Here is a 23,532-nt window from a genome sequence, read left to right on the forward strand (position 1 = left end):
AACGAATCGGCCTATATCGAATCTTCCATTCCTCTCAAAAATTTTAGAAAAAGCTGTTGCGCAGCAACTCACTGCCTTCCTGAAGACAAACAATGTATACGAAATGCTTCAGTCTGGTTTTAGACCCCATCATAGCACTGAGACTGCACTTGTGAAGGTGATAAAGGACCTTTTAATGGCGTCAGACCGAGGCTCTGCATCTGTCCTCGTGCTACTAGACCTTAGTGCTGCCTTTGACACCATCGATCACCACATTCTTTTGGAGAGACTGGAAACCCAAATTGGTCTACACGGACAAGTTCTGGCCTGGTTTAGATCTTATCTGTCGGAAAGATATCAGTTTGTCTCTGTGAATGGTTTGTCCTCTGACAAATCAACTGTACATTTCGGTGTTCCTCAAGGTTCCGTTTTAGGACCACTATTGTTTTCACTATATATTTTACCTCTTGGGGATGTTATTCGAAAACATAATGTTAACTTTCACTGCTATGCGGATGACACACAGCTGTACATTTCAATGAAACATGGTGAAGCCCCAAAATTGCCCTCGCTAAAAGCCTGTGTTTCAGACATAAGGAAGTGGATGGCTGAAAACTTTCTTTTAAACTCGGACAAAACAGAGATGCTTGTTCTAGGTCCCAAGAAACAAAGAGATCTTCTGTTAAATCTGACAATTAATCTTGATGGTTGTAAAGTCGTCTCAAATAAAACTGTGAAGGACCTCGGCGTTACTCTTGACCCTGATCTCTCTTTTGACGAACATATCAAGACTGTTTCAAGGACAGCTTTTTTCCATCTACGTAACATTGCAAAAATCAGACATTTTCTGTCCAAAAATGATGCAGAAAAATTAATCCATGCATTTGTTACTTCTAGGTTAGACTACTGCAATGCTCTACTTTCCGGCTACCCGGATAAAGCACTAAATAAACTTCAGTTAGTGCTAAATACGGCTGCTAGAATCCTGACTAGAACCAAGAAATTTGATCATATTACTCCAGTGCTAGCTTCCCTACACTGGCTTCCTGTTAAGGCAAGGGCTGATTTCAAGGTTTTACTGTTAACCTATAAAGCGTTACATGGGCTTGCTCCTACCTATCTTTCCGAGTTGGTCCTGCCGTACATACCTACACGTACGCTACGGTCACAAGACGCAGGCCTCCTAATTGTCCCTAGAATTTCTAAGCAAACAGCTGGAGGCAGGGTTTTCTCCTATAGATCTCCATTTTTATGGAACGGCCTGCCTACCCATGTGAGAGACGCAGACTCGGTCTCAACCTTTAAGTCTTTACTGAAGACTTATCTCTTCAGTAGCTCATATGATTGAGTGTAGTCTGGCCCAGGAGTGTGAAGGTGAACGGAAAGGCTCTGGAGCAACGAACCGCCCTTGCTGTCTCTGCCTGGCCGGTTCCCCTCTCTCCACTGGGATTCTCTGCCTCTAACCCTATTACAGGGGCTGAGTCACTGGCTTACTGGTGCTCTTTCATGCCGTCCCTAGGAGGGGTGCGTCACTTGAGTGGGTTGAGTTACTGACGTGATCTTCCTGTCTGGGTTGGCGCCCCCCCTTGGTTTGTGCTGTGGTGGAGATCTTTGTGGGCTATACTCGGCCTTGTCTCAGGATTGTAAGTTGGTGGTTGAAGATATCCCTCTAGTGGTGCGGGGGCTGTGCTTTGGCAAAGTGGGTGGGGTTATATCCTTCCTGTTTGGCCCTGTCCGGGGGTATCATCGGATGGGGCCACAGTGTCTCCTGACCCCTCCTGTCTCAGCCTCCAGTATTTATGCTGCAGTAGTTTATGTGTCGGGGGGCTAGGGTCAGTTGGTTATATCTGGAGTACTTCTCCTGTCTTATCCAGTGTCCTGTGTGAATTTAAGTATGCTCTCTCTAATTCTCTCCTTCTCTCTTTCTTTCTCTCTCTCGGAGAACCTGAGCCCTAGGACCATACGTCAGGACTACCGGGCATGATGACTCCTTGCTGTCCCCAGTCCACCTGGCCTTGCTGCTGTTCCAGTTTCAACTGTTCTGCCTGCGGTTATGGAACCCCTACCTGTCCCAGACCTGCTGTTTTCAACTCTTAATGATCGGCTATGAAAAGCCAACTGACATTTATTCCTGATTATTATTTGAACATGCTTGTCACTTATGAACATTTTGAACATCTTGGCCATGTTCTGTTATAATCTCCACCCGGCACAGCCAGAAGAGGACTGGCCACCCCTCATAGCCTGGTTCCTCTCTAGGTTTCTTCCTAGGTTTTGGCCTTTCTAGGGAGTTTTTCCTAGCCACCGTGCTTCTACACCTGCATTGCTTGCTGTTTGGGGTTTTAGGCTGGGTTTCTGTACAGCACTTCGAGATATTAGCTGATGTACGAAGGGCTATATCAAATAAACTTGATTTGATTTGATGATTCTTTTGATTTTCTCATGATGTCAAGCAAAGGGGCACTGAGTTTGAAGGTAGGCCTTGAAATACATCCACAGGTACACCTCCAATTGACTCAAATTATGTCAATTAGCCTATCAGAAGCTTCTAAAGCCATGACATAATTTTCTGTAATGTTCCAAGCTGTTTAAAGGCACAGTCAACTTAGTGTATGTAAACTTCTGACCCACTGGAATTGTGATACAGTGAATTATATGTGAAATAATGTCTGTAAAAAATTATTGGAAAAATTACTTGTCATGCACAAAGTAGATGTCTTAACCGACTTGCCAGAACTATGGTTTGTTAACAAGAAATTTGTGGATTGGTTGAAAAACGAGTTTTAATGACTCCAACCTAAGTGTATGTAAACTTCCAACTTTAACTGTTTATCTCCATTTAGCAGGATTTCCAGTAGGAAAATGTGGCAGTGGACAACGTGACCAGGAAGATTTTAAATTTACCGGCCATTTGAGAAATGTACCATACATTTACGCATTGGGTGTGTAACCCATTAGGGTGTCCACCCACGGTGCTCAGAATGACAGAAATCACATTTATACTTAACGATTTTACTGAGTTACAGTTCATAAGGAAATCAGGCAATTTAAATAAATAAATAAATTAGGCACTGATCTATGGATTTCACATGACTGGGCAGGGGCTCAGCCATGGGTGGACTTGGGAGGACATGGGCCCACCCACTGGGGAGCCAGGACCAGCCAATCAGAATGAGTTATTCCCCACAAAAGGGCTTTATTAAAAGACAGAAATATTCCTCAGTTAATTCAAATGTCCGGGTGGCTGGTCTCAGACGATCCTGCAGGTGAAGAAGCCGGATGTGGAGGTCCTGAGCTGGCATGGTTACACAGTCTGCAGTTTTGAGGCCAGTTGGAAGTACTGTAAAATTCTCTAAAACAACGGAGGCTTATGGTAGCGAAATTAACATTCAATTCTCTGGCAACAGCTCTGATGGACATTCCTGCAGTCAGCATTCCAATTGCATGCTCCCTCAAAACACGAGACATCTGTGGCGTTGTGTGACAGAAGTCCACATTTTAGAGTGGCCTTTTATTGTCACCAGCACAAGGTGCACCAACATGCAACAATTTCAATGATTTTACTGAGTTACAGTTCATATAAGGAAAATATTAAATTTAAATGAATTCATTAGGCCCTAATCTACAGATTTCATATGACTGGGAATAGATACCTTAAAATCAAAGGTAGGGGAGTGTATCAGAAAACCAGTCAGTATCTGGTGTGACCACCATTTGCCTCATTAGCACATTTGCCTCATTAGAGTGACATCTCCTTCACATAGAGTTGATCAGGCTGTTGATTGTGGAATGTTGTCCCACTCTTCACTGGCTGTGCAAAGTTGCTGGATATTGACGGGAACTGGAACACATTGTCGTACTATTCGATCCAGAGCATCCCAAACATGCTCAATGGGTGACATGTCTGAGCATGCACAACCGGTTAAGTTTGAATTTAATTGTATTAATCATTCTGGCTTGTAAGGAACAGTTACATGATGTTGCAAGCATTAGCTTCAGGCGATATACCAATTAATTGTGTATTACAGCCTGATTAACCAGACTAATGTCCATGTTACAGCACTTGTTTACAGAAGGTACACAGAGGCGATCACCTGTGCCAATTAGCTATCTGTTCGAACACCTGTGTGTAAGTAACTGGGGAGGAAGTGTAGTTTTCCAACTGGAGGCACACAGCATATGATCTGTACAAATCTGCTACGGTAAGTGTATAGTTTTATTTGAAAGTTTCTTTCTGGCTGATATGAAAGGGCTATGTATTTTCAAAAATCGTTTTGCAAGCGATGATTGGCTTTTCTAAACGTTAAAACAGTGTCGGAATTGTATACTGAACAAAAACGCAATGTAAAGTGTTGGTCCCATGTTATATCTGCTGAAATAAAAGATCCCAGAAATGTTGAATACACACAGCTCATTTCGTTCAAATTTTGTGCAGAAATTAGTTTACATTCCTGCTAGATTGCATTTCTCCTTTGCCAAGATAATCCATCCACCTGACAGGTGTGGCATATCAAATAGCTGATTAAACATGATCAATACACTGGTGCACCTTGTGCTGGGGACTAAAAGGGCACTCTAAAATGTGCAGTTTTGTCACAACGCCACAGACGCCTCATGCTTTGAGGGAGCGTGCAATTGGCATGCTGACTGCAGGAATGTCCAACAGAACTGTTGCTAGAGAATTTAATGTTAAGTTCTCTACCTTATGCCACCTCCAACTTCATTTTAGAGAATTTGGCAGTACATCCACCCAGACTCACAACCTCAGACCACATGCAACCACGCCAGCCCATGACTTCCATCCCTGCCCTGTCATGTGAAATCCAGGGCCTGATGAATTTAACTCAGCATACTGATTTCCTTATATTAACTATAACTTAGTAAAATCTTTGAAATTATTGCATTTGAACACTAAGGTTTTTCCCGAGAGCTACCCTAAAAAATACCAGGGCCTGTTTTCCCAAAGGTATCTTAAGACTAAATACACCATATTTTCCTAACGTTGAACTTAGCCTAAAGATGCTTTTGGGAAACCGGGCTCAGATCATTGACAAATCACTTATCTAACTATCTAGCTCGTTAGCTAACGTTAATGTACGTCATTCAACTAATTTATAGCTAGTTAGCTAGCAGTAAAGCTTGTTACCTAGCTACATAAATACCAAACAATAACGTTGGGCAAACATAGCTAGGTCTCTCTTGATGTATGTACTAATTATGTAAATGTCAGAAGTTGAAGTCGGACTAGTAGCTTGAATGTGAGGACTGACTACTTTAGGACTTTAGGAAGCTAGCAGGCAGCAAATAAGCTAGCTAGTTAAGGTTAGCGATCTACGGCTTGCCCTACTAGCTACAGTGGCTTGCTCAGGCAGCTGAACGGTCGATATGTTTGTTACCTGAGCATCTCTGCGGACATCTTGAGCTGGTCAAAGGCACCTTATGCAAACGGCGCGCACTATATGGGCTTACTCCCACAAAATTCCACAATTTCCCTCATTATTGCAGGTAATTTTTGTTTAGGTCGATAACACAATGCAATAGTCAGACTAGCTACGCAATAATGGCGGTGTTTCTCGAATGCTTTCATCATTGCGACTGCGCAAATTTGAAAATGGGCGCGTTCCAGTCTGTCCTGTGTGGTCGGAGCTGCAGGCATTTTGAGTTCAAATGTTAATTTGGCCGCTTCCTGGACATCTTTTTATAGTAGGCTACTCGAGTTGCGCAGATGATCTCACAGTCACAACGCCTGGGCGCCACATTAGTATTGTAAAGACCCTTGGGTCATCCTTACCATATCCCCTAAGTGGGTTAATAAGGATCGGACCCTTTTTTAAATTTTCGACTAAAATGACACCCAAATCTAACTGCCTGTAGCTCAGGACCTGAAGCAAGGATATGCATATTCTTGATACCATTTGAAAGTTAACACTTTGAAGTTTGTGGAAATGTGAAATTAAGATGGAAGAATATAATACATTAGATCTGGTAAAAGATAATACAAACAAAAAAACATGCGTTTTCTATATTTTTTTCCCCATCATCTTTGAAATGCAAGAGAAAGGCCATTAAATCACATAGGAGTTTAGGGGCCATTTAGATTTTGGCCACCAGATGGCAGCAGTGTATGTGCAAAGTTTCAGACTGATCCATTGAAGCTTTGCATTACTGCACAAAATGTTGTATCATCTCTGCCCAAATGTGCCGAATTGGTCAATTGATACATTTTCAAGTACATAACTATAGAGAACATACAAAAATTATATGGTAATAAAAAAACAAGTTTACAAACTCCCGGGAATGTCATAAATTATGGATAATTAGCTTCCCTACAGAAAAGATAATAACCTTCATTCATCTAGATTGCCGGGCGGGGTGGGTGTGGGGCCAGGCACAGCAGGGGTTCAAACTGTAGAACCCAGTTTCTACATTTGAAGGTGAATGTATCAAACCAGTTGCCGTGATAAAAGTTTTTGTTGTTATGCACTTTCCTCAAACAATAGCATGGTCTTTTTCACTGAAATAGCTACTGTAAATTGGACACTTCAGTTAGATTAACAAGAATTTAAGCTTTCTGCCCATATGTAACCGATGTGAAATGGCTAGCTAGTTAGCGGTGGTGCGCGCTAATAGCGTTTCAATCGGTGACGTCACTCGCTTTGAGACCTTGAAGTAGTGGTTCCCCTTGCTCTGCAAGGGCCGCGGCTTTTGTGGAGCGATGGGTAACGATGCTTCGTGGGTGTCAGTTGTTGATGTGTGCAGAGGGTCCCTGGTTCGCGCCCGGGTCTGGGGGCGAGGGGACAGACGTAAAGTTATACTGTTACACATATAAGACATGTCTATGTCCTGGAAAGTTTATTGTTACTTACAACGTCATTCTAGTCACATTAGCAACAACCTAAGGTTAACCTCTATTGGAGCAGTGGTTCGCAAGTCTGCCTGTGGTCTAAGAGACACAAGTTCAATACCCGAAAGAGGCAGTGCACAGTCTTTGTTCACTGCACTGGTATCATAAGTAGGATGGTGTCATTGGAAAGGCGTTTGTGGCCACAGCCACACTCTCCTGAATGAAGAGGGTAGGTAGTGGAACAAGTAACAACCCGTGCCTAGGGTTACAATCTCCCCCAAGTGGGTTAACCCTATAGGAGCAGTGGTTAGCACTGGGGAAGCTACTCTGAAAATATAGTCTTCCAAGCTACCAATTACTAAACTACCTTTAAAGGGAATTTCAAGTGGGATGGAACTATTGGCCCACAACATGATTTGATTATAATAGACTGTAGACTGTTCATCTTGGTAAGGGGTGTACATTTACTAACTTGCACACGATCAGGGCCTGGTTTTTGTATTGGGCTGATCTTAACTTTTTTGTACATAATCTTTACATCATCTTAGCTTCACACACACACCCTCCCTGCTATTAGGGTGTCCTGTATTCATGACAGCCCTAGTGGCCCGATACTTCCCCGACAGTTTACCTTTATCTGGTTGTTTTCTAGATTTCTCCTGGTTCTGCATATGTATATAGTGTTGTATATGTTTTCCTTTTCTTTCTTTTTTTTGTAGTTTTTCACCTGTATTGCTATCTTTGAGAGTATGGATTAATTATAGTAACCACATTCCCTGTGTACATGTGTTTTTGTTCTAGTAGAAATACATCTATAACATGTTCTATTTTATCCTGTATCTGATATTATGACACCTTGTGGCCCTTTTGGGTACTTTAGATTACCACAGGTGTCTGCAATTACCTCTGGCTCGCTGTGTGGCCTTATCTGTCCCGCTATTGTTTGTGGAGATATGCTCTGATGAAGGTCGACTGACCGAAAGCTCAGCTATAATTAAAAACATTTGCATCTGACTGGAAGTGTGCAAAGACTTTTTCCTGTTTCTACATAATGTTTTTGCCATCGTTTCCTATGACCGAAAAGAGCTTCTGAACATCATTACAGCTATCACTGACCTCCATTTGGACAAAGAGTTCTAATTCAATGAGTCTGAGACATATTGATTATTGTGGACCAGGCCCAAATCCTGACACTCGAAGAAGGATGGATGAGGCGGGCCTATAGAGGCCGGTGTGCGGGATACCTGAAAAGACTATGTTGGAGAGTGGATAAATCGCCTCTACCCTTCGATCTATTGGCATGTCACCTGTGCAACCACTGGAGAATAAACTGCATGAGCTCGGTTCGAGACTATCCTTTAGATGTGATGTGAAGAACTGTAATATCCTATGTTTCTCAGAGTCGTGGCTGGACAAGGACATGGTAAATGTAAATTTAGATAGTTTTCCTATATATCAGCAGGACAGAACGGCTGCATCGGGGAGAAGCTCAGAGGTGGTGTGTGTCTCTTTGTTAACAACAACTGGTGCGCAATCTCTAATATTAGGAAGTCTTGAGGTTTTGCTCGCCTGAGTTAGAATACCTCATGATATGTTGCAACCACACTATTTACCAAGAGAGTTTATATTATTTGTAGCTGTCTATTTACCACCACAAACCGATGCTGGCACTAAGACTGCACTCAAAGAGCTGTGATAGGGCCATTAGCAAACAAGAAAATGATAACCAACAGGTGGCAATCCTAATGGCCGGTGACTTTAACGCAGGAAAACGGAAATCTGTTTAACCTGATTTCTACCAGCATGTCACCAGTGAACTAGAGGCAAAAAAACTCGAGATCACTTTTACTCCACACAGAGACGCATAAAAAGCTTGCCCTCGCCCTCCATTTGGCAAATCTGACCATAACTCTATCTTCCTGATTCCTGCTTACAAGCAAAAACTCTATCAGGAAGTACCAGAATCAGATGCTAAGCTACTGGACCGTTTTGCTAGCACAGACTCTAATATGTTCCAGAATTCATCCGATGGCATTGAGGAGTTTACCACATCAGTCATCGGCTTCATTAATAAGTGCATCGATGACATTGTCCCTACAGTGACCATACGTACGTATCCCAACCAGAAGCCATGGATTACAGGCAACATCCACACTGTCACGTTCCTGACCTGTTTTCTGTTGTTTTGTATGTGTTTAGTCGGTCAGGGCGTGAGTTGGGGTGGGCATTCTATGTTATGTGTATCTATGTTGGTTAATGGGTTACCTGATATGGTTCTCAATTAGAGGCAGGTGGTTTACGTTTCCTCTGATTGAGAGCCATATTAAGGTAGGTTGTTTCACATTGTTTGTTGTGGGTGGTTGTCTTCCGTGTCTGTGTCTATGCACCACACGGGACTGTTTCGGTTTGTTCGTTCATTTTATGTAGTCTGTTCCTGTTCATGCGTTCTTCGTGTATATGTAAGTTCGTTAGTTCAGGTCTGTCTACGTGCGTTTGTTATTTTGTAATTATATAGTGTATTTCGTGTCAGTGTTCGTCTTGTCAAATAAATCATTATGTATTCATCACCCGCTGCGCCTTGGTCCACTCTCTCACCCAAAAACGATCGTTACAGAACCACCCACCAACAAAGGATCAAGCAGCGGTGTAACGGGAGAGAGAGACAGCGCACGAAGGAGGAATGGACATGGGAGGATGTTTTGAACGGCAAGGGTTGCTACACATGGGAGGAGATCCTGGCTGGAAAGGATCGCCTCCCATGGGAACAGCTGGAGGCAGCTCGGAGAGCGGAGGAAACCGGAGAGAGGAACCGGCGTTATGAGGGGACGCGTCTAGCACGGAAGCCTGTGAGTAAACCCCAAAAATTTATTGGGTGGGGGCTAGAAGGGAGAGTGGCGAAGTCAGGTAGGAGACCTTCGCCTACTCCCTGTACTTACCGTGGAGAGCGAAAGTACGGGCAGACACCGTGTTACGCAGTAGAGCGCACGGTGTCTCCTGTACGTGTGCATAGCCCGGTGCGGGTTATTCCACCTCCCCGCACTGGCAGGGCTAGATTGAGTATTGAGCCGGATGTCATGAAGCCGGCCCTACATATCTGGCCACCAGTGCGTCTCCTCGGGCCGGCTTACATGGCACCAGCCTTACGCATGGTGTCCCCGGTTCGCCTACATAGCCCGGTGCGGGTTATTCCACCTCCCCGTACTGGTCGGGCGACGGGGAGTATACAACCAGGTAAGGTTGGGCAGGCTCAGTGCTCAAGGGAGCCAGTACGCCTGCATGGTCCGGTATTTCCGGCGCCACCTCCCCGCCCTAACCCAGTACCACCAGTGCCTACACCACGCACCAGGCTTCCAGTGCGTATCCAGAGCCCTGTTCCTCCTCCACGCACTAGCCTGAAGGTGCGTGTCCTTAGCCCGGTACCTCCAGTTCCGGCACCACGCACCAGGCTTTCAGGGCGTCTCCAGAGCCCTGTACGCACTGTTCCTTCTCCCCGTACTCGCCCTGATGTGCGTGCCCTCAGCCCGGTACCACCAGTGTCGGTACCACGCACCAGGCCTATAGTACGCCTTGAGAGTCCAGTGTGCCCTGTTGTTGTTCCCCGCACTAGCCTGAAGGTGCGTGTCCTTAGCCCGGTACCTCCAGTTTCGGCACCACACACCAGGCCTACAGTGCGTCTCAGCCGGCCAGAGTCTGCCGTCTGCCCAACGGCGCCTGAACTGCCCGTCTGCCAAGCGGCGCCTGAACTGCCCGTCTGCCAAGCGGCGCCTGAACTGCCCGTCTGCCAAGCGGCGCCTGAACTGCCCGTCTGCCAAGCGGCGCCTGAACTGCCCGTCTGCCAAACGGCGCCTGAACTGTCCGTCTGCCAAGCGCCGCATGAACTGCCCGTCTGTATTGAGCCTTCAAAGCCGCCCGTCTGCCATGAGCCTGCAAAGCCGCCCGTCTGCCATGAGCCTACAGAGCCGTCCGCCAGACAGGAGCCGCTAGAGCCGTCCGCCAGACAGGAGCCGCTAGAGCCTTCCGCCAGACAGGAGCAGCCAGAGCCTTCCGCCAGACCGGATCAGCCAGAGCCTTCCGCCAGACCGGAGCAGACAGAGCCTTCCGCCAGACCGGATCAGCCAGAGCCTTCCGCCAGACCGGATCAGCCAGAGCCTTCCGCCAGACCGGATCAGCCAGAGCCTTCCGCCAGACCGGATCAGCCAGAGCCTTCCGCCAGACCGGATCAGCCAGAGCCTTCCGCCAGACCGGATCAGCCAGAGCCGTCAGCGAGCCATGACCAGCCAGAGCCGTCAGCGAGCCATGACCAGCCAGAGCCGTCAGCGAGCCATGACCAGCCAGAGCCGTCAGCCAGCCATGAGCAGCCAGATCCGTCAGCCAGCCATGAGCAGCCAGATCCGTCAGCCAGCCATGAGCAGCCAGATCCGTCAGCCAGCCATGAGCAGCCAGATCCGTCAGCCAGCCATGAGCAGCCAGATCCGTCAGCCAGCCATGAGCAGCCAGATCCGTCAGCCAGCCATGAGCAGCCAGATCCGTCAGCCAGCCATGAGCCGTCCAGCCAGGATCCACCAGAGCCGTCATCCAGCCAGGATCCGCCAGAGTCAGCCAGCCAGGATCCGCCATCCAGCCAGGATCCGTCCCTCAGTCCGGAGCTGCCCCTTATCCTGGTGCTGCCCCTTATCCTGGTGCTGCCCCTTATCCCGGTGCTGCCCCTTAGTCCGGTGCTGCCCCTTAGTCCGGTGATGCCCCTTAGTCCGGTGATGCCCCTTAGTCCGGTGCTGCCCCTTAATCCAGTGGGGTTAATGTGGAGGGTGGCCATTTGGAGAAGGCTACGAAAGCGGGTAGTGACTATGGTGGGGTGGGGAACTCGCCCAGAGCCTGAACCACCACCGTGGTCAGATGCCCACCCAGACCCTCCCCTAGACTTTATGCTGGTGCGTCCGGAGTTCGCACCTTGAGGGGGGGGTTATGTCACGTTCCTGATCTGTTTTCTGTTGTTTTGTATGTGTTTAGTCGGTCAGGGCGTGAGTTGGGGTGGGCATTTTATGTTATGTGTATCTATGTTGGTTAATGGGTTACCTGATATGGTTCTCAATTAGAGGCAGGTGGTTTACGTTTCCTCTGATTGAGAGCCATATTAAGGTAGGTTGTTTCACATTGTTTGTTGTGGGTGGTTGTCTTCCGTGTCTGTGTCTATGCACCACACGGGACTGTTTCGGTTTGTTCGTTCATTTTATGTAGTCTGTTCCTGTTCATGCGTTCTTCGTGTATATGTAAGTTCGTTAGTTCAGGTCTGTCTACGTGCGTTTGTTATTTTGTAATTATATAGTGTATTTCGTGTCAGTGTTCGTCTTATATCTTACTGCTGGAGGTCATTTTGCAGGGCTCTGGTAGTGCTCCTCCTTGCACAAAGGCGGAGGTAGCGGTCCTGCTGCTGGGTTGTTGCCCTCCTACGGCCTCCTCCACGTCTCCTGATGTACTGGCCTGTCTCCTGGTAGCGCCTCCATGCTCTGGACACTACGCTGACAGACACAGCAAACCTTCTTGCCACAGCTCGCATTGATGTGCCATCCTGGATGAGCTGCACTACCTGAGCCACTTGTGTGGGTTATAGACTCCGTCTCATGCTACCACTAGAGTGAGAGCACCGCCAGCATTCAAAAGTGACCAAAACATCAGCCAGGAAGCATAGGAACTGAGAAGTGGTCTGTGGTCACCACCTGCAGAATCACTCCTTTATTGGGGGTGTCTTGCTAATTGCCTATAATTTCCACCTTTTGTCTATTCCATTTGCACAACAGCATGTGAAATGTATTGTCAATCAGTGTTGCTTCCTAAGTGGACAGTTTGATTTCACAGAAGTGTGATTGACTTGGAGTTACATTGCGTTGTTTAAGTGTTCCCTTTATTTTTTTGAGCAGTGTATTTCAGAGGTTTAAAAAGGAACAATATAAACTGATACTTTTTGGTGGTTTCTGTAACGGCAGTCTAGCTCTTCCTCCTCGGACGAGGAGAGGAGAGAAGGATCAGAGGACCAATGTGCAGCGTGGTCATTTTCCATTAATTTAATTAACACAAAGACAAGATACTGACAAACTAATACAAAACAACAAACGACCGTGAAGCTACAAACAAAAGTGCAATACACAAGCTACTAACGTTAGACATAGACACTATACAAAATAACAAACGAACTAACCGTCACAGTCCTAGCTGGTGCAGACAAAACACAAAGACAGGAAACAACCACCCACAATCCCCAACACAAAACAAGCCACCTATATATGATTCTCAATCAGGGACAACGATTGAAAGCTGTCTCTGATTGAGAACCATATTAGGCTGAACACAGAAACAGACGAACTAGACACACAACATAGAATTCCCACCCAGCTCACGTCCTGACCAACACTAAACAAGCAAAACACATAAGAACTCTGGTCAGGACGTTACAGTACCCCCCCCCCCGAGGTGCGGACTCCGAACGCACCCCTAAAACTCAAGGGGAGGGTCTGGGTGGGCAACTGTCCGCGGTGGCGGCTCCGGCGGTGGACGAGGACACCACTCCACCACTGTCTTTGTCCCCCTCCTTAGCGTCCTTTGAGTGGCGACCCTCACCCACGACCTTGGCCTAAGAATCCTCCCCAAGGCCCCCACATGATTTAGGAGGTAGCTCAGGACAGAGAGGTAGCTCAGGACAGAGAGGTAGCTCAGGACAGAGGGGCAACTCAGGACAGAGGGGCAACTCAGGACAGAGGGGCAACTCAGGACAGAGGGGCAACTCAGGACAGAGGGGCAACTCAGGACGAATGGCAGCTCCGGACTGAATGGCAGCTCCGGACTGAATGGCAGCTCCGGACTGAGTGGCAGCTCCGGACTGAGTGGCAGCTCCGGACTGAGTGGCAGCTCCGGACTGAGTGGCAGCTCCGGACTGAGTGGCAGCTCCGGACTGAGTGGCAGCTCCTGACTGTAGGGCAGCTCATGACTGTAGGGCAGCTCATGACTGGAGGGCAGCTCATGACTGGAAGGCAGCTCATGACTGGAAGGCGGCTCATGACTGGAAGGCGGCTCTGGCAGCTCCTGACTGGCTGGCGGCTCTGGCAGCTCCTGACTGGCTGGCGGCTCCTGACTGACGGACGGCTATAGCGGCTCCTGACTGGCGGACGGCTCTAATGGCTCGGGACAGACAGGCGGCTCTGAAGGCTCGTGGCAGACGGATGGCTCAGATGGCGCTGGGCAGACGGATGGCTCAGATGGCGCTGGCCAGACGGATGGCTCAGATGGCGCTGGCCAGACGGATGGCTCAGATGGCGCTGGGCAGACGGATGGCTCAGATGGCGCTGGGCAGACGGATGGCTCAGATGGCGCTGGGCAGACGGATGGCTCAGATGGCGCTGGGCAGACGGATGGCTCAGATGGCGCTGGGCAGACGGATGGCTCAGATGGTGCTGGGCAGGCAGGCAGCTCAGATGGCGCTGGGCAGACGAGCAGTGCAGGCGGCGTTGGGCAGACGGCCGACTCTGACCTGCTGAGGCGCACAGTAGGCCTGGTGCGTGGTGCCGGAACTGGTGGTACTGGGCTGAGGGCACGCACCTCAGGGCTAGTGCGGGGAACAGGAACAGGGCACACTGGACTCTCGAGGCGCACTATAGGCCTGGTGCGTGGTACCGGAACTGGAGGTACTGGGCTGAGGGCACGCACCTCAGGGCGAGTGCGGGGAGAAGGAACAGTGCGTACAGGGCTCTGGAGACGCACAGGAGGCTTGGTGCGTGGTGCCGGAACTGGAGGCACTGGGCTGGAGACACGCACCATAGGGAGAGTGCGTGGAGGAGGAACAGGCCTCTGGAGACGCACTGGAAGCCTGGTGCGTGGTGTAGGCACTGGTGGTACTGGGCTGGGGCCACGCACCATAAGGCGAGTGCAGAGTGCTGGAACTGGAGGTACTGGGCTGGGGCGGGAAGGTGGCGCCGGATATACCGGACCGTGCAGGCGTACTGGCTCCCTTGAGCACCGAGCCTGCCCAACCTTACCTGGTTGAATGCTCCCCGTAGCCCGTCCAGTGCGGGGAGGTGGAATAACCCGCACTGGGCTGTGTTGGCGAACTGGGGACACCATGCGTAAGGTTGGTGCCATGTACACCGGCCCGAGGAGACGTACTGGAGGCCAGATATGTAGAGCCGGCTTCATGGCACTTGGCTCAATGCTCAATCTAGCCCGGCCAGTGCGGGGAGGTGGAATAACCCGCACCGGGCTATGCACACGTACAGGAGACACCGTGCGCTCTTCCGCATAACACGGTGTCTGCCCGTACTCCCGCTCTCCACGGTAAGCATGGGAAGTGGGCGCAGGTTTCCTACCTACCTTCGCCACACTACCCTTTAGCCTCCCCCCCCCCAAGAAATGTTTGGGGTTTCTTCACGGGCTTCCAGCCACGCTTCCGTGCTGCCTCCTCATACCACCGCTCCTGGGCTTTAGCTGCCTCCATCTCTTCCCGAGAGCAGCGATATTCTCCAATGTGAGCCCAGTGTCCTTTACCCTCCAGAATTTCCTCCCATGTCCAGGATTCCTGTGTAGTGGGCCGCTGCTGCTCGTACTCACGCTGCTTGGTCCGAGTTTGGTGGGTGGTTCTGTAACGGCAGTCTAGCTCTTCCTCCTCCTCGGACGAGGAGAGGAGAGAAGGATCGGAGGACCAATGTGCAGCGTGGTAATTTTCCATGAATTTAATTAACACAAAGACAAGATACTGACAAACTAATACAAAACAACAAACGACCGTGAAGCTACAAACAAAAGTGCAATACACAAGCTACTAACGTTAGACATAGACACTATACAAAATAACAAACGAACTAACCGTCACAGTCCTAGCTGGTGCAGACAAAACACAAAGACAGGAAACAACCACCCACAATCCCCAACACAAAACAAGCCACCTATATATGATTCTCAATCAGGGACAACGATTGAAAGCTGTCTCTGATTGAGAACCATATTAGGCTGAACACAGAAACAGACGAACTAGACACACAACATAGAATTCCCACCCAGCTCACGTCCTGACCAACACTAAACAAGCAAAACACATAAGAACTCTGGTCAGGACGTTACAGTTTCGAACCGGTTCAGAACATTATTTTGCTGGAACAGTGGAATGGAACAAAAACAATAATGGTTCTGTTTAGAACGAAACGATTGGAAAATAATTTTGGTTCCAATCCCTGTGTCTGCCACTAGTAGATCACCAATCCATTGTACTTTTTAATGCAAAGCATAACATGCCCATATTATGCCAGCTACAACATTGGAAAAACACTAGTTTACTGTATATTATAGTGAACTTTCAGTGATTTAAATTACATTCGAAAACAGTAAAAATGGATGGTAAACATTTTGTCACGTCTGCCACTCGTACATCACTAATCCATTGTCATTAACATTGCAAATTATAAACTGGGTGGTTCGAGCCCTGAATGCTGATTGGCTGACAGCCATGGTATTTCAGACCGTATACCATGGGTGTGACAAAACATTTGTTTTTACTGATCTAATTACGTTGGCAACCAGTTTATAATAGCAATAAGGCACCTTGGGGGTTTGTGATATGTGGTCAATATGCCACGGCTAAGGGCTGCGTCCAGGCACTCCGCATTGCGTCGTGAATAAGAACAGCCCTTGGCCTTGGTATATTGGCCATATATCACACCTCCTCCTGCCTTATTGATTCAGTATAACATGCCCATACTAGGACAGCTTCAACATTGGAAAAACACTAGTTTACAGTATATTACAGTGAACTTCGAGGGAACATAATTCAATTTTAAAACAGTAAAAATGGATGTTAAACAATTGGTCACACGTTTGCCACTAGTAGATCACTAATCCATTGTCCCTAATCCACATGCCAGCTACAATATAGGAAAAACACTAGTTTACTTTATATTACAGTGCAATTTGATGGACTATCATTTTAATTTTAACACAGTAAAATTGGATGGTAAACATTGTCACATGTCTGCATGAATGAATGCCTTAATTAAAATCACTCAAAGTTCACTGTGATGTACTAGTGGGAGTGTTTACCATCCTATTTTACTGTGTTAAATCTGTATCAAAATTCATTACATTTATATTTTTTGTCACTGGCCTATACACACAATATCCCATAATATAAAAGTGGAATAATGTTTTATTATTTTAAAAAAATGAAAAGCTGAAATGTCTTGAGTCAATAAGTAATCAACCCCTTATGGTAAGTTCAGGACAAAAAATGTGCTTAACAAGTCACATAAGTTGCATGAACTCACACTGTGTGCAATAATAGTGTTTAACATGGTTTTTGAATGACCACCTCATCTCTACCCAACACATACAATTATCTGTAAGGTCCCTCAGTTGAGCAGTGAATTTCAAACACAGATTCAACTACAAAGACCAGGGAGGTTTTCCAATGCCATGCAAAGAAGGGAACATATTGGTAGATGGGTAAAAATAAAAAAGCAGACAATGAATATCCCTTTGAGCATGTTGAAGTTATTATTTACACGTTGGATGGTGTACCAATACACCAAGTCACAACAAAGATACAGGCATCCTTCCTAACTCAGTTGCTGGAGAGGAAGGAAACTGCTCAGGGATTTTACCATGAGACCAATGGTGACTTTAAAACAGTTACAGAGATTGATGTCTGAGGATGGATCAACAACATTGTAGTTACTCCACAATACTAACCTAATTGGCAGTGAAAAGAAGGAAGCCTGTACAGAATAAAAATATTCCAAAACATGCATCCTGTTTGCAACAAGGCAAACTCTCTCTCTACCGCACCTGCTGTCTCTAACTCTGAATGCTTGGCTATGAAAAAACAATTGACATTTACTCCTGAGGTGCTGACCTGTTGCACCCTCTACAACCACTGTGATTATTATTTGACCCTGCTGGTCATCTATGAACATTTGAACATGTTGGCCATGTACTGTTATAATCTCAATCTGGCACAGCCAGAAGAGGACTGGCCACCCCTCAGAGCATGCTTCCTCTCTAGGTTTCTTCCTAGGTTTCTGCCTTTCTAGGGAGTTTTTCCTATCCACTGTGCTTCTACATCTGCATTGCTTGCTGTTTGGGGTTTTATGCTGGGTTTCTATACAGCCCTTTGTGATCGGCGGATGTAAATAAATGTGATTGATTGATAATAATACTACAAATAAATGTGGCAAAGCAATTCACTTTTGTCCTGATACAAGTGTTATGTTTGGGGCAAATCCAATACAACACATTACTGAGTACAACTCTCCATATTTTCAAGCATAGTGGTGGCCGAGTTACAGTTTTGACTTAAATCTGCTTGAAAATCTATGCAAGACTTGAAAATGGTTGTCTAGCCATGATCAACGACCATTTTTTTACCAGGTAAGTTGACTGAAAGCACAATCTAATTTATAGCAATGACCTGGGGAATAGTTACAATGATGAATGAGCCAATTGGAAGCTGGGGATGATTAGGTGGCCATGATGGTATGAGGGACAGATTAGGAATTTAGCCAGGACACCAGGGTTAACATCTCTATTCTTACAATAAGTGACATGGGATCTTTAGCGACCACAGAGAGTCAGGAAACCCATTTAACTTCCCATCCGAAAGACATCCCCCAACACAGAGCAATGTCCCCAATCACTGCCCTGGGGCATATATTGTAATTTTATTATTTTGACCAGAGGAAAGAGTGCCTCCTACTGGCCCTCCAACACCACTTCCAGCAGCAGCTGGTCTCCCATTCTGCAACTGACCAGGAGCAACCCTGATTAGGTTAAGAGGCAAGCCAGCAGGGTGATATGCTGCTGTCAATTTGACATAGTTTGAAGATTTTTGAAGTGTAGAGTGTTGACAAACAATGACAATTAAATCCATTACCTTTTTACTGCAGTGGGCTAAAACAGGGTCACACAGTGTTTTTTCGTAGTATTAAACAAATCTACTTTGTGTGCTGTTTGTAGTGTTTGTATGTCATGACTGTATTTACATCTTGCTTTAACAATTTAACATTTGCGGAAAGGCACCCCCGTTAGGCTGAAATAAACGATTTGGTATACTTTTTATTATGGATGATTGAATAAGTGTGATTCAAACTGTTTGCTTCGAATGATTTGTAGCTGTCTTCTCTACTCTATCTCTGCGTGCATCCGACTCAGTTTCCCTACCAGAAAACACACGATACCGTAAGGTGTTGTGTATTTGCTCACTACATTCAGAAGAAGAAAATATATATTTAAAAAAAAATATATATATATTTTAAAAAATTCAGAAGTAAACGTCAGAGTGGGTGGCTTAACCACAGTAATCTAACGAGGGAACAGTAGATAAACCCTCTCAAACTTTTTCAGTTTGTAGTTGGCTGTCAATATTGCACAGATAGACGATGGGGAATAGTAAGTAGCCTGCTCACCCTTCTGCAGCTTGCCTGCCAATGCATGTTTTTCCCAACCCAGGTTTTGACAACGGAGTGGGAACTTGCCTGCCTGAACAGCCATTTAATCGATGCCAAATACATTTTGCATCAGCATAGCTAGCTAGCAAAGTGATTTACATTTCTTGCTAGCTAACCAAGTGACATCTGCATCTTTGCTGTAGCCACCAAAAAACGATATGTAAAAGTCGGCGCAATGATGTGTTAAACCTTGATTTAGTGCATTATTATAGAGTAAGCAATAGAATAAGCTGTCACAATATTTGCAGCCATAGGTGATAATATCTCTCTAGGTAGGGGCTGATCCGCCGTCAGTATTGTGGAATAATTCTAATGTTAAGTACATTTTGAAAGGAGAAAGCTGAGACCAGAGCTGCCTTTCTTTCGATCCTATCAGTATCGACACATCATGCCTCAACGACGCACTTAGCGAACGTTTTCTCTGCACAACACTGGTCTCAGAGCATTTCCTATCATTCTGTAAATAAATCAGAGATCCATCATTTAATATGAAATGTTGCGTTTCTTATTGGTATGTATTAATTTGTGGTTGTCCATCAACCATTTAAAAAAAAAATATGTTACAAATTATAATTCGTATTATATTGTAATGACCCGGCTGGGTCATAAGGAGAAAAGAGACGGACTCTAGGTGTGCAGGTCAGAACACAGGTTTATTCCTAAACTGGGCTATTGTTCAGGCCACAGCCCACGCCGCTAAATGCCGAACGTACACAATTATACCATGTCGAGTTAAGGGTCACTCTCATAGGAACAGATCAAGGCCCCGAACAGAAGAGAGAGAGATGAGACAGTAATCCCTATTTATGCATTTCCAAACCCCGCGGGATTACCCATCATACCCCCCCAACCTTTCCATCTGTCCTGACATATTTAACCCCTGCTAGTAGCCATGAGAACCATAACACACCCACAAACACAGAACACAATACCGGGTCGTTACATAGCCCCCCCTTTCTAAACCCTAGCCCCTAGGGTTACACAACAAAATCCTTAAAACGACCCGGAGGTCGCATCAGTCTCTTGGGCCTCCCCGTGACTCTCACCGGTGAACCCCCAGAACACTCCTCTGCCCCAATGTCATTTCCAGCGCCCTCCGAAGAAGCAGCCCCCTCCCCAGGCTCAGGTTGCGCTAGAGTCTCCTCGTTAGACTGTTCCCGTGGGCTCACATCAGAGACCTCACTCCCATTCCCTACCGTTTTCCTCCCTCTGTAGGGTGCCAATCGATCCCGGTGGACCACCACCTTCCTGCTCCGTGGGGGGACCTCCACCCGGTACGTCACCTCCCCCACTCTCTCTATCACCAGACACGGCCCCACCCATGCACTGTCCAGCTTTGGGCACCGCCCCTTCTTGCGAGTGGGGTTGTGAAGCCACACACATTCTCCCGCTCCAAAGTGCCTCCCCCTAGCGCGCGAGTCGTAGTGGCGCTTTTGGCGCACCCCTGCGTTCTCGAGTTGCTCTCTTGCGAAGGTGTGAGCCGCTTCTAACCGGTTCTGCAGACGACACACATAGTTCGGGCCAGGCAAAACCCCGTCGTCATTATCAGGAGGGTGGCCAAACATCAGTTCGGCTGGGGTGCGCAACTCACGACCTAACATTAGTAGTGCTGGGGAGCACGCAGTCGATTCTTGAACAGCCGACCTACACGCCATAAGAATAAACGGTAAGTGGGTGTCCCAATCTCTCTGGTGTTTTGAGGTAACGATGGCCAGCTGCTGTGCTAATGTTCTGTTAAATCTTTCCACCAGCCCATCACTCTGGGGGTGAAGCGGAGTAGTGCTCGTCTTCTCCGCGCCTAACCGTCTACACAACTCTGAGAACACCCGTGACTCGAAGTTTCTCCCCTGGTCGCTGTGAATAGACTGTGGCACCCCAAACCGACTGATTATTCCCCCCACCAACGCATCAGCTACTGTCTCTGCCTCCTGGTCTGGGAGAGCGTAAGCCTCCGGCCACTTGGTGAAGTAGTCCATAGCGGTTAGAATCCACCTATTACCGCTGTCTGTGGTTGGAAACGGCCCTACTATGTCTACCCCCAGTCTCTCCATGGGCTCCCCTACTGGGAATTGTTGTAGGAGGGCGTGTGACTGACCTGGAGGTCCTTTTTTAGCAGCACACTCGTCGCACTGCCTACAAAAGTCCTCAACATCCCTCCTGTGCCTGGCCCAATAGAAGCCTTTACGCACGCGCTTTAACGTTTTGGAGACCCCAAAATGCCCTGCGCCTACTCCCCCATGAAGCTGCTGTAACACGCTCCCCTGCAGCCTTTTGGGCACCACTACCTGCCACGTAATTTCTCCAGTCGCTGGCTTTTTCCACCCCCTCTGGAGCACTCCCTCAGCCACTCTAAGGACTGTGAATTTAGCCCACAGTCCTTTGGTGACTGGTGATAGAGGGGCTACTTCCCCCCACGGCGGTCGTCTTCTCTCTTCCACCCACCGCAGCACAGGACGCAGCTCTGCGTCCTCCTCCTGGCGACGCCTCCACTCCCCAACGTCCACAGCCTCAAGCTCCCGGCACTCTGTCACACTCAGCTGACTCACCGTGGCGGTGACTCCCTCCTCCCTGCACAGTTCTCTCTCTCGCTCCACCCGTTTGGCGCAGTACCCACAGCCATCCTCAGCACACGGGCGGCGGGACAAGGCGTCTGCATTGCTGTGGCGAAGGCCGGCTCTGTGCTCCACCTGGAAGTCGTAGGGTTGCAGCTCCTCCAGCCAGCGGGCAATCTGACCCTCTGGCTCCTTGAAGGAGAGAAGCCACTGCAGGGCGGAGTGATCCGTCCGGACCACAAACGGCAGGCCCCCCAGGTAGTACTTGAAATGGCGTACTGCTGCCACGACAGCCAAAAGCTCTCTCCTTGTCACGCAGTAGCGTTTTTCAGCCTTATCAAAAGTTCTGCTGTAATAAGCTACTACGTGTTCCCCATCAGGACCACGCTGAGCCAGCACAGCCCCCAAACCCTCATTGCTTGCGTCGGTGTCCAGGATGAACGGACGGTTCGGGTCTGGTGAGGCCAGGACAGGGGCCTCCATCAGGGCACGTTTGAGGGCCTCAAATGCCCGCTGGTGCTCTTCGGTCCACTGAAAAACAGTGTCCTCCTTGAGAAGGTGGTTCAAAGGAGCCGCTACCCCCGCAAACCCCTTCACAAACCTACGATAGTAGGATGCCAGCCCCAGGAAGCTCTTAACCTCTTTTTTCCCCCCTGGAACTGGCCACCCCCTCACAGCCTCTACTTTGTCTGGCATCGTGCTGATGCCCTCACCACCCAGCTGATGCCCCAGGAACGCCACCTCCCTTTGCATGAAATGGCACTTTCCCGGATGCAATTTTAGCCCCGCCCCCGAGATCCTCTCCAACACTCGCCTAATTGCCCCCAGTGCCCCCTCAAACGATGTGCCGTGCACCAATATGTCGTCTAGGTACACAACACACTCGTCTCTCGGAACCCCCGCCAGCACTCTGTCCATGAGCCTCTCAAAGGTGGCAGGAGCATTACAGAGCCCGAAGCACAGCACCTTGAACTGCCAATGGCCCCTATCTGTGGAGAAGGCCGTTTTTTCACGTGCCCCTGGCGAGAGGGGCACCTGCCAGTAGCCACTGCGCAGATCAAGGGAGGAGAACCACGAGGACCCTCTCACGTGGTCTAGCGACTCATCAATCCTCGGTAGGGGATAAGAGTCTTTAGTGGTGACAGAATTTAGGCCCCTGTAGTCAACACAAAACCTAAGTTTACCCCCTTTCTTAGGCACCATGACGACCGGCGCGGACCATGGGCTATCTGATGGCTCAATGAAATCAGCCCGCAACATGTCAACAATAGCTGTGTCTGCTGCTTCCCTCCTGGCAAGGGGGATACGACGGGGCCGAATTTTAATGGGTCGGGCGTCCCCAGTGTCTATTTCGTGCTGAACTAGGTGCGTTTGTCCTACCTCATCTTCCCCCCAAGCGAAGCTATCTTTAAAGTCCAACAGCAGCTGCTTTAACTGTCTCTGTTGTCTCTCATCCAGACCCTGACAGTTCTTCAGCCACACAGCCTCGACGGCGTCGATAGCTTCCTCCTTCCCCCCGTCGGGCTGATGGGGTGAAGGAGCCAGTGTGTTTTGGGCTACTGGGCTGCCTGTGCTTGCACCATGATGGGGAGTGAAGGCCGTCGCCGCCGGAGACAGCTGCTGGGATGGCACAACGACCAAGGGAGCAGCCGGGATGACCGGTGGAGTTTCTGCAAGCTTG

General features: G+C 48.0%; 1 protein-coding gene across 1 annotated transcript in view; it reads right to left on the reverse strand.

Annotated features, from left to right (window-relative positions):
• Positions 1 to 5,542, reverse strand: part of LOC120057162 (transcriptional regulator ATRX-like) — a 53,154-nt gene extending 47,612 nt beyond the window's left edge. The window contains exon 1 of the mRNA XM_039005631.1: positions 5,376 to 5,542. Coding sequence (XP_038861559.1) covers positions 5,376 to 5,395 — 20 coding nt within the window. The 5' untranslated portion in view covers positions 5,396 to 5,542. The remainder of the gene's footprint in view (positions 1 to 5,375) is intronic.
• Positions 5,543 to 23,532: the final 17,990 nt, after the last annotated feature.

This window comes from Salvelinus namaycush, chromosome 12 (genome assembly GCF_016432855.1).
Source record: "Salvelinus namaycush isolate Seneca chromosome 12, SaNama_1.0, whole genome shotgun sequence".
NCBI lineage: Eukaryota > Metazoa > Chordata > Actinopteri > Salmoniformes > Salmonidae > Salvelinus > Salvelinus namaycush.